Here is a 15,218-nt window from a genome sequence, read left to right on the forward strand (position 1 = left end):
AAGGCTGCAGGTGATCTGGTCCATTATTCCTGAAGGTGAACTGAATTTGAACCAGTGAATCTATTGAAAAGGAGAGGATAAAAGTGACAGTGAGTGCACCGAGCAGGGTTCTATGGTTAGAAATGGGAGACGTATAAATGAATCAATATAAAACAGGCATTGGCAAGAGAATACTGAATCTGAAGAGCAGCTGGGACGACTAGAGCTGAAAAAATTGTCAGAAACATAATCAGCAACTAGTTTGAAAAGGAAATTAAGCATTTAAGTCAATTTTCAAGCAAGATTACCAGACAAATCCGAGTTACAACCTCTTAAATGGGACGGTTTGCAGATTATCTGTGTCCTTTATACTGATAAACTCTATTATAATGGTTGTTTTCAGCTTTGGGAAACACCACAGCCTTTGTTTCATGTCCTATGACCATTTTATTTTTATCATAAGGTGCCAATTTCAACAATAATTGCACTTTCCCACCACATAAACAGCCCTTTTTAATAAAACCATCCTCTTTCCAGCAGTGAAATTGCTCTTTAAGACCAAAACATAAAAAAAAATACATGACTGACTTCTTTTATGGGCCTAAACCTTAAGGGGATTCCCCGCTTTGTACAGAGTGTGCAGTGACGTGCGTGTTATTTTGTCTGTCGTGGATTATCTCGAGATCATTTCCAGCTTTGAACCAACCAGTGACATGACAGGTTCGTGCTGTGTTCAGTGTCAGCCAGTGCTGGGGAGTTTTTTTTACCACCTCAGATATTAAACAGGGTCATCCTTGGCTGCATTTTATTGATTTTAGATACTTCATCCCCGGTCACTTTGCACAGGGTGTTATTACACTGTGATCGTGTGTTCCTGATACTAATGAGCCGTGTTAGTCAGCAGCCTGCAGCACATTAATACATGTTCTGTTTAAATCAGGCCACAGCTGAGGTCGCCTTTCACACAACGTTCTATTTATTTGTCAAAATCATATTAGATCGAATCCCTTATAGACTGCACTGAAGGGGAGGAAAACAACTCTAAAAAAAATTAAATCTGTTTTTAACCAGTGCAGGGACAGACATTGCAGTCCCATCTGAGGGAGGGCATCTGTATGGAAGTGTGGCTCACAATGTGCTGTCTTCCTCACCGCCCACCTACCAACATCTCTGTATTTTCCCCCCCCGTGGTGATGAGATATCCTGTGGAGAGGCCGAGCAGCATTGCTCATTCTCACCTCTGAAGGGAGCTGCCGGTGTAGCGGAGCAGCCTGGCACGCTGCCCTCTGCCCGGGTCGGTCTCCACCAACACACACACAACATTTGCATAAATGGAGACAAATTGTTGTTCTTGTTGTTGGAAAAGTGGCTATATTACTGCTGCAGCTGTAGAGAGAATAATGAGGGGAGAGTTGTTTACTCACTACTATGAAGGTGGAACAGTTATTCTCACTGTAAAGGTTTCAGCCCCAAACACATTAAATTCATTTTATCTGATATTCATTATTACTGCTCTGAAAAATTTGTTGCAGGTTGTTCTGCTTATAAAAAATATCACTATTTGTAAGCTGAGGATTACGTGACTCACAACATAATGCGCTCTACTTTAACACAAGCTCTGTAGGTTTTTTTTTTAAATTAAACTCTTGAAATGTGATTCACCTCTTTAATAGCAGAGGGATTGCAGAAGTTATCATTGTGCAAATCCATATTTGGCACAGGTTGGGATTATCATGGCTGTATGGTGTCATCTGTGATGGGAACAATGTAGTTTAAAATGACTCTTTCCATGCAGGCTTTTTGAAAAATCTAAAACAACGCTTCTTTTCAATACTGTTTGTGGAAAGAAAACACATTTAATTTGCATAAATATGTTTCAATAGCATAAATAATTCAGTTCTGGGCATGCAAATAGAGACAGCTTTGATTTATTATTCTGCATGTATTGTATAAACTAGAGGAAAACTTTGAGTTCTCAGTATGTAACCTTTTAGTCTCTTCACACTTTTCTGCAGCTCTTCTTGCCTTCAGAATGTGTGTCGAGGCCCAGTTGGTGAAACACTGATTGTCGCCACTTTTGCCGTACAGTGTTCAAAAATAAAATTTCTCCTGGCTGAAGAAAGCAAATAGAGGACGGGGGGGGGGGGGGCNNGGGGGGGGGTGGGAGAAGTAAGAATTATGCTGCAGAGCTTCCTTCACTTCACTTATAAAGTAGAGCCGCTGCGATCAGTCGAATTCATCAGCAACTATTTTTATTTTATCATTTAAATCTTTTCAGACATTTTTTTTAGCAACAGGATGCTAAAATGAACAAGTTTCAGCTTCAAACAAGTTAAAATAGTTGCCTTTTCTTGTCTCAACAGAGTATTAAACTGAATATCTTTGGGTTCTGGGCTGTTTCTCAAACAAAACCAAGCATTTGATGACATTATCTTGGTCTTGAAAACTGTGATGGGCTTTTATCACAGTTTTCTTACCTTTTATACACCAAATGACTAAATTATATGAGAATAATAATAATAATCATCAGATGAATTATATACAGTATGAGTATGCGTCTCTACACCATCTGCAATACTGTGCACGCTCTTACTAAAGACAGCCTTGAAATTAGGTGTAGTATTGGAAAGCATCATCTTACATGGAGAGCCATTACTCTGACTTGTGGAGTGAGACAGCTTTTGTCTGGTTCTTTGCCTCGGGATCCTTCTGAGCTCAGCTAGAAGTCTGTGCCATTGATACTTTTAAATGCAATGAAAGATTCACCTGAACGTTTGAGAAAGGCTGGAACGCATCACTGAAGATGAACATGCACAGCGTGGGCTGTCTTTAAATTTCAATACCACATTAATAATGCATGAAACAATAAATACTGCGCCGTGCAGAACAAGCAAGTACTCCTCACCAAACACTCGCTCCGGCCTACACTGTTTGACCAAATTATTCTGCCTCAACATGGCAACCGCTGCAATTTGTCTCGCTGTAATGACATAATGCACTTATTAAGAGGAGGTGTGTTGCTTGTGCAGCTGCGATCACTGTGCCATTATCATCCAATCGACCCATACATTGCCTTCATATTGTTCCATAGGGGCTGCACTGCTCCCTCTCATGAAGGGAATATCATATTACAGAGCTATGAGCTGACCCCCACCCACTTGTCTGTCAGCCTCCTATGATTTGATCATGCACTGCTCTGTGTGTAACATTATATCCTGTTATGTGCAATGCATTATGCTTGTTGGGGGAGAATATGGAGGACTAGAGGTTTGTGTAAGAAAAGAGAGATGGGGGTCCTTTTAAATAGAGAGAATCAGAGAAGGGAAAACTTAAGTTGAGTTTTTACAAATGCAGAAGTGCGTTTGCGGTGAGTGGGATTGTGTGGCTGAACAGTCAACAGAACATACAGGCGAGCGAGAGTCACAGCCAGACCGGATTTTGTGTGTTCAGGCTGAGGATGAGTTAAATCTTTCGCCAGGCCCGTTGTGCTGTTGTGGTTCTGTGTGGGAGGAGAGGCGAGCGAGAGTTAGAGAGCGAGCAGCTGTAGCTATGGTGAGTACGGGGCGGCTGGCTCGAAGGATGTTATAGAAGTGTGGAGGGGGGATTATTTGTCGGTGGTGGTGGTGTCGGGGGAGTGTGGTGGGGGAGGTGGGGGTCCTTCAAGAATGCCCTTCTCTCTCACCCCGGCACCCACTCCGCCCCCCCCCCCTCCCCTCCCCGCCTCACCCTCCCTCCACCGCCTTCACTCACTCAGTGACTCACTCTCTTATTTCTCAGTCTCTGTCTTTTTCTGTCCCTCTCACTCACTCTGTTTCTCTTTTTTTTTTGGTCACCCACTCACGACTCACTTTAGATTCACTGGGAAAAAAAAAAAGAAAAGAGAAAGAAAACAGGGGACAGGAGTGAGTCGCAGCATGATCTCACAGAGGAAGCGAGGAGATAAGCCCAAGACAAGTCAAAGTCTGTAACTCTTTCTCTCACTTCTTTTCCTTCCTTCCCTCCTTTCTCCTCAGTCCATCCCCCCCTCTTCCCTTCTGCTCCGGCTGCTCTTTGTTACGTCATCTGTCTTCTCCCATTATCTTCTGAACCCCCCCCCTTCTGTCGTCCCGGCACTGAGTCACTACCTGTATTGTTTCCTCAGTAACAAGAGGATTGATCAGTGCCACTCACAGTGTCTCTGTTGTCTGGGCTCAATCAGTCTAAGGCAGGGGCTCCTTTTGGCTGCTCTCCTGGAGGGGTGGGTAGGGGATTTAAAGGGTAATTGGAGGAGGGGGGTTACTCTACCAAGCCCTTACTAATCTAGGAAATGTAGGCACTTTGCTAACTTGACGGGGCGTTTGTAATTGTTGTCGGTGTGTGCAGGGCCTCATTCCTGGCTGTTCCGGTAAGCGGTGTGATGTCATCGGAGCGTTTTTCTGGTAAAGGATATTATGGACGTACAAGCCCACAGGTCTTTTCACACGGCTCTAACTGTGTCTCTACACTGACAAAGACATGAAGTACCAAGGAGTTGTGTGTTTATAGCAGTGGTGGAAAGTAATTAAATAAGTTTATCCAAGTGCTGTATAGCCCCATTTTGAGGTACTTTACTGAAGTATTTCCATTTGATGTTACTTTATATATCTTCTCCACCACATTTCAGAGGGATGTGTCATACTTTTTACTCCACTAATCTGGCAACTGTAGTTATAAGATACTTTTCAGATTCTGATTTTCTACATTTAAAAACTAAATGAAATTAAAATTTAAGAATTAAATCAGTGGTTCGCAACCTGTCTGTCTTATGATGCTTTACAATAAAGCAGTGTGTGCTTGGGGCCTCTTGTTGTGTTTCAATTGTTAGTTAGTGACATTTCCCCTGTGAACATAATTTCATTTAAATAACTTGCATCACTATTATCAATCTGATAATGTAATATATAATAATATATCACTCACAGAGGACATTTGTCTGCAGAACAAGTACTTTTAGTACATTTAGCCAGTAATACTTATGTACTTAAAGACTTTGAATTGAATTTGAATATTTTTACATCGTTGTATTGGTACTTTTACTTAAGTAAAAGATCTCACTCAATACATGACATGCAAAGCAATAAAATGGAGAATCCTTCTGTTTTACAGAGTGAAACACAGTACATTGTTTCGAACATTATGCAGTATGTGTTGATTTCTGACTTTGGAAACAGCAGTTTGACCAAAGATATCACGCTAAGGTTTCTTTTTCTTGGTGTCCTGAGCAGAAGGAATTGCTCAGTTGTTGTCATGGTGATGGTTTAGCTTGTCATCACGTAACTTAAGTATGTAATTTTGGTTACAATATAAGAGGTAGTTGTATAGGGGGGGAAGGTAACCACTGCCAATGTTCAAAGATGGTCTCCTCAGTCTTTCTCCGGCCATACACTCACTCCTGGTGTATGGCTTTAAAGACTTTTATATGGGGTTTTTGCATATGATTTCCATTAGAAAGTATATTTTTGGTTATGATTATAATGATTTAATATTGTCTGGCACTACCTCCATCGATATTGAGGAGGTACATTACCCACAATACTGGCTACCTTGATCATCTGCTGTCAATAATGGCACTCTTAGAAAGACTGTAGAATATGACTGGAGACAAAACACTCAAAACTAGATAATAATTCAATATTATCCTTTATTAATCCTAGTGTGATGATATGATCATATGTGTAATGATGTAATTTCTCATATGAGAAAACTGTCAAACAGTGGAACATAATTTGTTGCAGTGAACATACATTTGAATATTTAATATGTGATTTTGCATAGGTTGGCCATGTTGTGATAGATACTGGAAAATAATGTCACCTAATCCAACTCTTGATTTTATATTAAATAGTTGATCGGGAGATGAACAAATCTGTTGAATGTGCATGTAGTCAAAGTCACAGCATTTAAATATTTTGGTCAAAGATACTGTAATATTTGATTTTATCAATATTGCTCAAGTCTAACTTGTCACATGTTTGTTTTTTCTTAGGCTCTGTCTCCCTCAGACGCAGTGGTATTGCCTTGTCAGAGCAGCCCAGAGGACTGTGGCAGTAATTCAGTGGATGGGACGGTCCACTCCTCATCTGGCAGGGGGAGTAATTCACGCTGGTCTACTCTGTCCTGGGACGCCCCGTCTGACCTGCTCTCGCCACCAACACCGGACCCCAGTGGTACGGTCCACGTGGACTGTGACTCCAGACCTAGTTCAGGTAAACACAAACACACACCTAAGCGCTTGTGTGCAGTGGTCAACAGTATGTGTTCCATTGCACTATCCTGGACAATGACCAACACAGTTGGACACCATCTGATATAAGTACAGCTCACCTTGTGTAAGAGAAGTCCCATTAAACATTAACCACACTCTTTTTTCTTCTGTTTGCTTGCACTGTGTGACTAGGCACTGACTCTCTGACTTCTCTCTCACAGTCAACTTTTCAGCCTTTGTTGCCTAACTCTTATCCACTCTCATTGTAACTGTGGTCTCTGTGTCTCTACACCCAACTCAGACATTCCTCTCCCTGCTATGCACTCATGCACGCCTTTATTTTATACATGTCTTTACTTTCCTGTAGAAGAATCTGAAATCTGAATCTGAATTAAAACCTAAAAAAGATGCAAGGAGTTATTTTAGATTTTTAAGTTTGAAGTTGGTTTCATTGCTTAATATTTTATTCTTCTTTAAATTTTAATTATGTTTTTTTCAAATAGTGGAGCTACTGTATGTGTCTTTAGATTGCAGTACCATCATCTTACTGTCAAACTTTAACCTTGTCACCATACTGGATCCATCCCAATTGTGACACCTTTCTCCTGGAATTTATGTTAATGGAGTTTGAGTTTCTGTAGGTGATGTCTTTGTTTACCTAGTTTTTACTGACCTAACTAACTACCAGTTCCTCCTTATATGGATACAAACTACACTAACACTGGAAAACATGACATCCTTCATCATGTACTCTTTGTACATGGAACAGCAAGCAACACAAAGTGGCAACAGTGTGGCATGCATGTGTATAAAATTGTTGAATGTGGTGTGATGTTTTTTACATAACGAGCAGTGACATATTGTGAGCAGTCCACAAAGGAATAAAAAGAAAAGCAACGAGTCGGCAACAACACAAAACAGGAGTAGGAATAAGAACAATCCCTACTCTAGAGAATTGATAATAACACATATAATAATATAATGGGTAATATATTACAGCAAAACCAGAGAGGTCAGGACTCAGGTCCGATATCATTAGTGCCTCTGAGTATTATTAAAAAATATTAAAAAATAACATTAGAGGCATATACATAGTGAACTTCTTTCCCTCTCTCTTCAAGGTTTCTATTCAGTGAGCGGGAGCTCTCTGTCGGACTCTTGCTACTCTGTGTCCAGTGATGTTGCTCAGGGAGGATCAGGGCCACCAGTCAGAGCCCTGAAGCTGTGGGAGCAGGTTCCTCCGTCTGCTGACAACACTGACATCCTGTGGTCAGAAGGTGCAGTGCAGCAGCAACAGCAACAACAGCAGCAACAGCAACAACAGCAGCAACAGCAACATCAGCGTGCACTGCAGAGCAGCCAGGAAGATGCTGAACTAACAGAAGGGACACCAGTTTCAGGTGAGCTGGCTCAGACAGTACTTAATCCCTCCATGTCAATATGAATTTGCATCTGAAATTGGTTCAAAGCACTGCTCTGGCTATAAACAGCAGTGGAGATGAATAAATAAATATTTATGGAATGATAATATAATCTAATCTATTTTTTTTATCTCTTACAGTCCAAAGTGACCTTGAAGCGACTGGTCTGAGTTTTCTGTCTGACCTCTGCTCAGGACTGGGTGACTCCCTGATTTTTTCCCTCCTCCCACTTTTTGACTCCACCTCTTGTTCCTCCGCCTCCTCCCTCCATCCAAAACCCCAGCTGGACCCTCGCTACTGCACAGACCTGGTGTCCCGTCGGACCAAAGAGGTGTACCCCTACCCCAGCCCGCTGCACGCGGTCGCCCTCCAGAGCCCCCTCTTCACCTCCCCGAGCCAGGAGCAATCAGCATCTCCGAGCCCTGAAGGACCCCAACTAGATGAACCGCAAGAGTCCAATGCTGATCTTACTCTGCCTCTCCAGACGCACCAGCAACCTGCCCTGACTTCCTTCACCCAGCTGGAGCAGTACATCTCTCGACTGGCTCGACAGTACCACGGTCGGGTAACCTCCTCCACCTCCGATCTCACTTCAGCTGCAACCTTTGGTCCAGTCACACACAGAGGCCTTTGTACCCCAGGCAAAAGTCACGGTTCCACCCAGTCCCTTTCTGCCTTTGAGAGCCGCAGTACACTCAGTGTCACTCCCTGCAAGTCACTCCTGGGAAACTCTGCCAGAGTCAGTCTCAGCACTACCGGGAAAAAAGCCACTAGGAATTCAATCAACCTGGGAAACCTTCCTTCAGCGACTGGAGAGGACTTGAACATAAATCTGCATCTCAACCTGAACCTGAACCTGACTCCTGGTTTAAATTCTAGCCGGGGACTGGTGGACAATCCCAAAAATGGCAGTTGTGGAGCTTTGAGGAGCGACTTCGCTCCTGCTTCCACAGCCTCTGCTACATCCCTCTCCTCTGCTGCGCCCACCCCAGCACTTAGAACTCGCCCTCGCATTTCAACATGTCCCAGCAGCCTGAGCCACCGCAGTTCCCTGGAGGTCACCTCAGGGCCTGGACCCAGTTCTGGATTTGGTTCATCTGCCTTCTGTCGCTCTTTAGACTGGAGCAGTGGTCCTCCAACTGAGACTGGACCATCAGTGGTTGGTTCAAGCTCTGGATCAGCTCCTGGGTCTCAGCGCAGCAGCCTGATCCAAGAGTCCAGCTCCAGTCCCAAAATAAGCGAAGACTCCCCAATGGTGGGGGAGATCTCTCGTCTCTCTGGCCTCTCTAAGGCTGTTGTGGTCGGACTTATGGAACAAGGTGTGGAGCTGGACATTGACTGTTTCCAAACAGATACTGCAGGTGAGGTGAGGGGTCACAGTAAAACTCACTTGACAGCCCAGCCTGATCAGTCACATGACTATACTAGACTGACTGACCTGAATCCCCAGAGACCAATACAGCTGTCTCTAAGTGTCACCCATTCTCCACAGTCTCAGTGCAGCCTTACCCCTCCTCTCTCACACTCCAGCAGCCCCATACACCCTTATCAGTCCATCCATATTCCATCTCCGCACTACTCCTCACACTGCCACTACCAGCAGATCCCTTCCCCATCCGACCTTCCCTCTTCCACGGCCTCCTCCCCTGCCTCCCGGCCCAACCCCCGGGGCCGCTCCCCTCCCCGGCCTCTCCAGCCGTCCCCTCTGGGTGCCACTCCACTCTCTGTTTTTCGACGGGATGCACCCTTCCAGTGCTCTCTGCCTCGCACCAGTTCGAGGAGCTCTCCTTTGGAGCATGGCGGTATCCAACCGAGGGGTGGATCACTTCGCCAAAGTGGGGGAGGAAGTGGGGGTAGCGGTGGGTGGAAGAGGGCGGAAGGGGAGGGGCTTTACAGAGGAAAACATGCCTCACACAAGTTGATCAGGGCAGCCACAGTAAGCAGCTATGCCAAGAGAGAGGACTATAGCTCCGTGTGGAGTGAGGAACAGGAGCAATCAGCAGCCAAGACACCCAGGAAGACCTCCAACAAACTCTGGAGGGGCTTTGAGGGACGCCTCTGGGGCAGAGAGTCTGAAAGCGAGAGGGAGGAGATGGACAGAGCTGAGTATGGCTACGGCTGGAGGAGGAACAGCATTGGAAGCTGGAGGAGGGAGCATCGAAGGTTGAAGGCTTCATCCAGCAGCAATGACAGGAGACCAAAGGTAGAGAACTCCCCCATCTTCTCAAAGAAGAAGGGGAAGGAAGAAGGTGAGAGACGCAGCTCCAGCCTCAAGCTCTCCAGAAGGGCTTTGTTCAGGAGTGAGTCCCAAGGCTTACTGGTGCCTCGTAACCACAGCGAGGAGCCCTCAAAGCGGGCACACTGGGTCTCCTCATTAGACGTGGGTCAAGGTGGCATGTACATCAGCAAACAGGAAGGGGTGAGACTGCTGAGAGCAAAGGAGGAAGACAAACGCCTGTCCTCCACCGCTAGCCTCTTCAACCTCTCTCGTTCTCAAAGCCTGGAAGGCAGCTGCCATTCCCTCTCCCCTCTCTCCTCCCCTTCCTTTTCTCCGTCCCCTCCACCACGGATGCCCCTCCAGCGATCGCGATCCCTGAGGGACTTGGGGAGGAGAGTGTTTGGCTCCATGAGGTCCCTGAGTCTCAAACGGAAGCCATCCAAGAAGTGACACTTGTAATCGAACATCACAGTAAATGCATCTTCCATGTGTTACGTTCAAAACATCACAGATGGTTGGTATTATGGTAAAAGGAAGTGCCATTCGTTTAAATTTCGAGCTTCAAAGATTTGATTGATACACTGGTTTTTATAAGAGGAGATAAAATATATCTGCTGGTCTTTTCATCTGTAGGATGGAAGTTACTTTCAGGCACATGAAGCTTGTAAAACCTTTTATTTTTGGCTTATATCATTCATTCTAGTAATGTTTTTGGAGAAGACTTAGACACTTTGTATATCCCTCCAACAAACTATTAAATGTCTGTCAAATTTCTCCAAACAGGTTCTGCAGCATAATCAGAAAGCTTTGCAGCCAAGTGTTTCCTCACTGACAATGTGTTAATGTATATTGTGCACCCTATAGTACTAAGCTGTGGGATGTAGGATGGCCCACAGACAAATGTCAGTGAAGAAAACAGGTGACAACTTTATTTAAGGGTGAATATTTGCTTTTAGGAGCTGCAACGAACTACAAACCTTTTAAAAACTTTATTAGTGTGGAGTTTTTCATAGTGTGAATGCTCAAAGTATTTGACATTTCAACAGGAAAACTATTCTGGGATCCATTTGTGGCTGAAAAGTATCCTGATTTAAAGATACTGACTATGAACTCAGAATATTGGCTATAAGCAGCTTCATTACATATTGGTTGAATCCTCCTGTAACCATGAGTATGAATGTGTATGTGTACACTCGCCTTCTGCATGCTGCTCTGTGACTTGTTCAGTGATTATAGCTATTGTGAGAATGTGATATTCCTCTTTGTTTATGGGCAATATTGCCTCTGAAGTACAATCATATTGGCCAGATAATGACCAAAACTAAGCAAATACTCTTTAACTTGATATTGTGCTCAGGATTTTCAAATAAATATTGAATGATTAAAATATTGATGAGTTATTTGAGACAAAATGTGGCTTCTCATGGCTTTCTATTAATAAAATAAACTTATGACTATGTGTACTGTGCCTGAAATGCCTACATTATACAATCTGTTACAATGGAATGAGTTTTAAGAAGACGTCTTGAGCTTGAACATTATTTATAAAAAATATTTTATTCGAAAACTCTCAAAATCAACATTCACAGCACTGACCAGACAACTGCAACCATAAAGGCATAATGGGAACTTGGAGTAGTGCATTAAGAGTCTCACTTTAGTTTTCAGCGGATCCAAACTCTTGCTCTTTTTGAGCTTTGTTTCCGTGTTGCTAGGAAACGCATTTTTCTGTCCTCTCCTTTCTATTTTCAGCAGCGACATCTTTTCCGACTGACCACATTCCAGCATTCAGTATGATGTACAGTTCTTACTGTACTATGCTCCCTTCATTAACACCTAAAAGGAGACACAGTAACATAACGAGAGATTGAAGGTGTGTGAACATTCTGCAGTTGGTTTTGTGATCAGATGAGATTGAACAGTCTCTCTCAGGTTGAGGCTTTACTTGGCTGGCTGAGCTGACAGGTTTTAAACTCCCTCGCCAGCTCCGTTGGTTTGGTTAATCTCTTCTCCGGAGCTGCTCTTCAGGTTGGAGGAAAACATGCCTCGGTACATGGCCCTCTCTTTTTGCAACTCCCGATTCAGTTTCTCCTCGGCCCTCTGCAGTTGCTTCCTCACATTGGCATCTGCAACAGAAAAATACGTTTTATTTTGTAAAGGCGTACCTTTTCCTTTATCCCACAGGTGTTCACATATGGAGGAGAAGGCGAGGAGAGAATCTGCAGAATTATGCTAGAGATATTACAGGGGTGTGATGTATGCAGCAGTTCTGAGCCAAATGTCCTTGAGTAAAAATAAACAAGGTGCAAAAAAAGAGAGGGAGAGAACAGAAAATTTTTCTTTCTTTAGTGAACAGAAAATTCATGAATAGACTAGCAAATCAGTCCATGAAGTAAGAATACAGATTGCTATTTGGAGTTTGCCAGCTCTGAATTTGCACAGCCTCAGATATTCAATCTGAAAGACCTTTAATACAGGCTGTGTTAAAAGCTGTATCTCATTCAGAGAAGATATAACATGTTAATTAGTACGTTTTAGTGCCTGTAGCTTTATATTAAACGCACAGATATGAGAGTGGTATTGATGTTCTCATTTGACTCTTGGCAAGAAAGTGAATAAGCGTATTTCCCAAAATATAAAGAATAAATATAGGTCATAAACACATCATCGGTTTGTGGCTCAAAAGCACTAGAACAGTCTGTAAACATTAATTGGAACCAATAGGGACTAAGTAGTAATTTAAGACAAATATGCATCTAAAATGATGTGAAAATATGACAGGCTGTCTACAACAGACACTTTTCAATAATGTTAAATAGTTTCCAATTAAAATCCATGCAGCTGTCTATACAGGTCACGTAATGGTTCATGCTTCACTTCACCTTACTCACACTGCTGTTACCCAAGGCATATTTTCACACCTCAAGTCTATTTCCCTCTCAGGGAATAGTGTAACTACACTGACTGCTGTCAGAACACTGTGGACACAGTGAAGACAAGGCGCCAGACTGCACTGAGAAATGTAAATAAATGACTGTTCGTATGGACAATGGTCTGCTGTGGATTATCCTGATGTGCTGGCTCTCTTTTCTTACCATTAGGCTGCTCTCTGCAGGCCTGGCTGAGATACTGTTTGGCGGTCTGTGCATCTCCCATCTCCAGAGTGGCTACTCCTGCCCTGTACAGTGCTTTGACGTCGCCTGGTCGCCACCGCAGCACCCGCAGGCTGTACTCCCGCACACGAGCATAGTCAACACTCTGTTTCTGCAGCAAACAGGCTGAAAGAGATATATACACTGTCTGTGAATGATACTGTACTCAACTGCCAATGTCCCACATAAGGCACATCAGTGAAAAAAGTCTCCAGTAAAAGGAGTCACCTCTTTGGAGCATCACTGAATTGCAGAGGGGTTTGTTGGTAGATCAAGTTCACATTGAAACAAACTTCATACACAACTAGAGTCTACATGAAACTACTTAACTGACACTCAATAATCATCACCCTGGGATGTATATTTAAGTCTAACCTAGCACTCTTTTCACCCCTGCACTTTGCATGGTTGTGGTGTTTTATCTACCAGCTAAGTTGTTGTAGCAGTCCACTTGTGTGTTTCTCAGTGCAGCCTCCTGTTCAGGTGTGAGGGGAGGTGTCTCAGGTCCAAAACCTTTCACTGACGTCATCACATCAGAGTCGAGGCCCCTGAGGACCAGCAGGGCGCGATGATAACGCCCAATGGCCGAGCGAATGTTCTTCTCCCTGTACAAAGCATTCCCTTCTGTTTTCATTTGTGCCGCTTCCTCTAGCGAAGCCCAAACCGGTTTTGTGGAAGTCTGTCGGTATCCAGAAAAGCCTGGTTCTGCTGCTGCTGCCGCCGCCCCCTCCACGTCCACGCTCTCCTCTCCAGCCTCCATTTCTGCAATAGAGTTAGTCAGCTGTTGAGATTAGTAAGTAAACATAAAGGACTGTGTGAAGAAGCTGCTGGAGTACATACAGGCACTCCACTGATTTAAGATGTCAAAGTCAATGTACTAGTTATAAGGAGTACTACACAGGCTGTGTGAACCGTTATGTATCTTTAGTGGCTTTGTCAAGTCTGAGAAAGAAAACCACTGCACACACATCAGTTGTGTAATGTCAGATTAGGCTTGAAGACTTTTTTATTTATTAATTTTACACAGAAAGCCAGCGCTTCAAAATGAACATTAAAAGCCGTGGGCAAGAGTTCAGAGTTCCCTGTTCAGTGTGTGTTTTCTCTGCCTTTCCCTACTATGGTTCAAGCTAAAAAAGATTTCCTTTGTTTCCTATCCCATCGAGTTCCATTATGGAAATTGTAGACTGCGACTATTTTAGACCAATACTAGACTAAAAGTCAGGATATCTCAACCAATCTGTCTCTTGTAAGTTTCCTATCTTTACGGAGTTGCTATACTAAATTTCTGGGGATCCCCTTTGAACGCTTTGGGTATCAGGCAGATGGAAAAGTACACATTAAATACCACAACTTAGTAACTGTCGTTATAAAAGTGATCCAGAACAATAAAATTAACTCAAATATATTATTTATGTCAAACCTAAAATGAATGTTTGTTCATCAGCGTCTACACTGAAGAAGTCCACAGTGAAGAACAATCCCAATCAGCTCTACAACAAAGACATAACTACACACATTATACATGGAGAAAGTTCACTGGCATCAGCAATTACGCTGCATTTTAGTGACTATTCCCATGTTGCCCTGCTACTTGCAGTGGGCTGTCTCTTACTGTTATCTGAGGGAACTTCTTGGAGACTGAGGTTTACTAACGCTCAAACACCTTCACCAACACTTAACAAACGGAAGCTCTTAGCTACGTGTCTGAGCAGCCACCTCCACTCCACTTAAAGACCTTTTTCGTTTCTCTGCCGCCGCTGCCCACTGTGCTAGCGTTAACTCGCGTGTATCTGTCGCGATGCTGGGACAAGTTAGCTTCTGGGAGGGTGACGTCACTGCCAGCCTGGAACGCTTTGGACGGAATTCGAACGCTTAACGTTCCACGGGAGAACGCTGACGGTTGGTGGCTAACGTCACGGCTAACCGAGCTAGCGGAGTTACCGTGCTAACTTCAGCCTCTCGCACTGTAACCGAGTATACTGTGTCCTGTCCGTTTAATTCAGGACGTCCACACGTTTTTAACGGTTCATTTAACGGTACATTAAAATGGATACATTGCTGTGCATCGTCTCACCTTATCGCGCCACTGAAAAGACAATCAACGCACAGCTACTTGTGTCAGTTGACAATCATGCTGCTGCCGCTGCACAGTCGCTTCTTGTTTTCTTCTGAAGTGGTCAAGACTTCAACTTCATGCGGCGTTACTGCCACAACAAGGCCGAACC

General features: G+C 43.7%; 2 protein-coding genes across 2 annotated transcripts in view; one reads left to right on the forward strand and one right to left on the reverse strand.

The window, feature by feature from the left end:
- Window positions 1-11,283, forward strand: part of si:ch211-168f7.5 (ataxin-2 homolog) — a 12,986-nt gene extending 1,703 nt beyond the window's left edge. Inside the window, exons 3-5 of the mRNA XM_035669900.1 lie at window positions 5,984-6,203; window positions 7,324-7,602; window positions 7,764-11,283. Coding sequence (XP_035525793.1) covers window positions 5,984-6,203; window positions 7,324-7,602; window positions 7,764-10,291 — 3,027 coding nt within the window. The 3' untranslated portion in view covers window positions 10,292-11,283. The remainder of the gene's footprint in view (window positions 1-5,983; window positions 6,204-7,323; window positions 7,603-7,763) is intronic.
- A 96-nt stretch (window positions 11,284-11,379) lies between these two features.
- Window positions 11,380-15,218, reverse strand: ttc9c (tetratricopeptide repeat domain 9C). The gene is made up of 4 exons (XM_035669666.1): window positions 15,068-15,218; window positions 13,420-13,755; window positions 12,937-13,119; window positions 11,380-11,967 (listed from the first exon to the last, which is right to left on the reverse strand). Exons 2-4 carry the CDS (start codon window positions 13,751-13,753, stop codon window positions 11,810-11,812), a joined length of 675 nt encoding a protein of 224 aa, XP_035525559.1. The 5' UTR covers window positions 13,754-13,755; window positions 15,068-15,218; the 3' UTR covers window positions 11,380-11,809.

The sequence above is a fragment of the Morone saxatilis genome, unplaced genomic scaffold (genome assembly GCF_004916995.1).
Source record: "Morone saxatilis isolate NCDOM2014 unplaced genomic scaffold, NCSU_SB_2.0 Contig22, whole genome shotgun sequence".
NCBI classification, from domain to species: Eukaryota; Metazoa; Chordata; class Actinopteri; family Moronidae; genus Morone; species Morone saxatilis.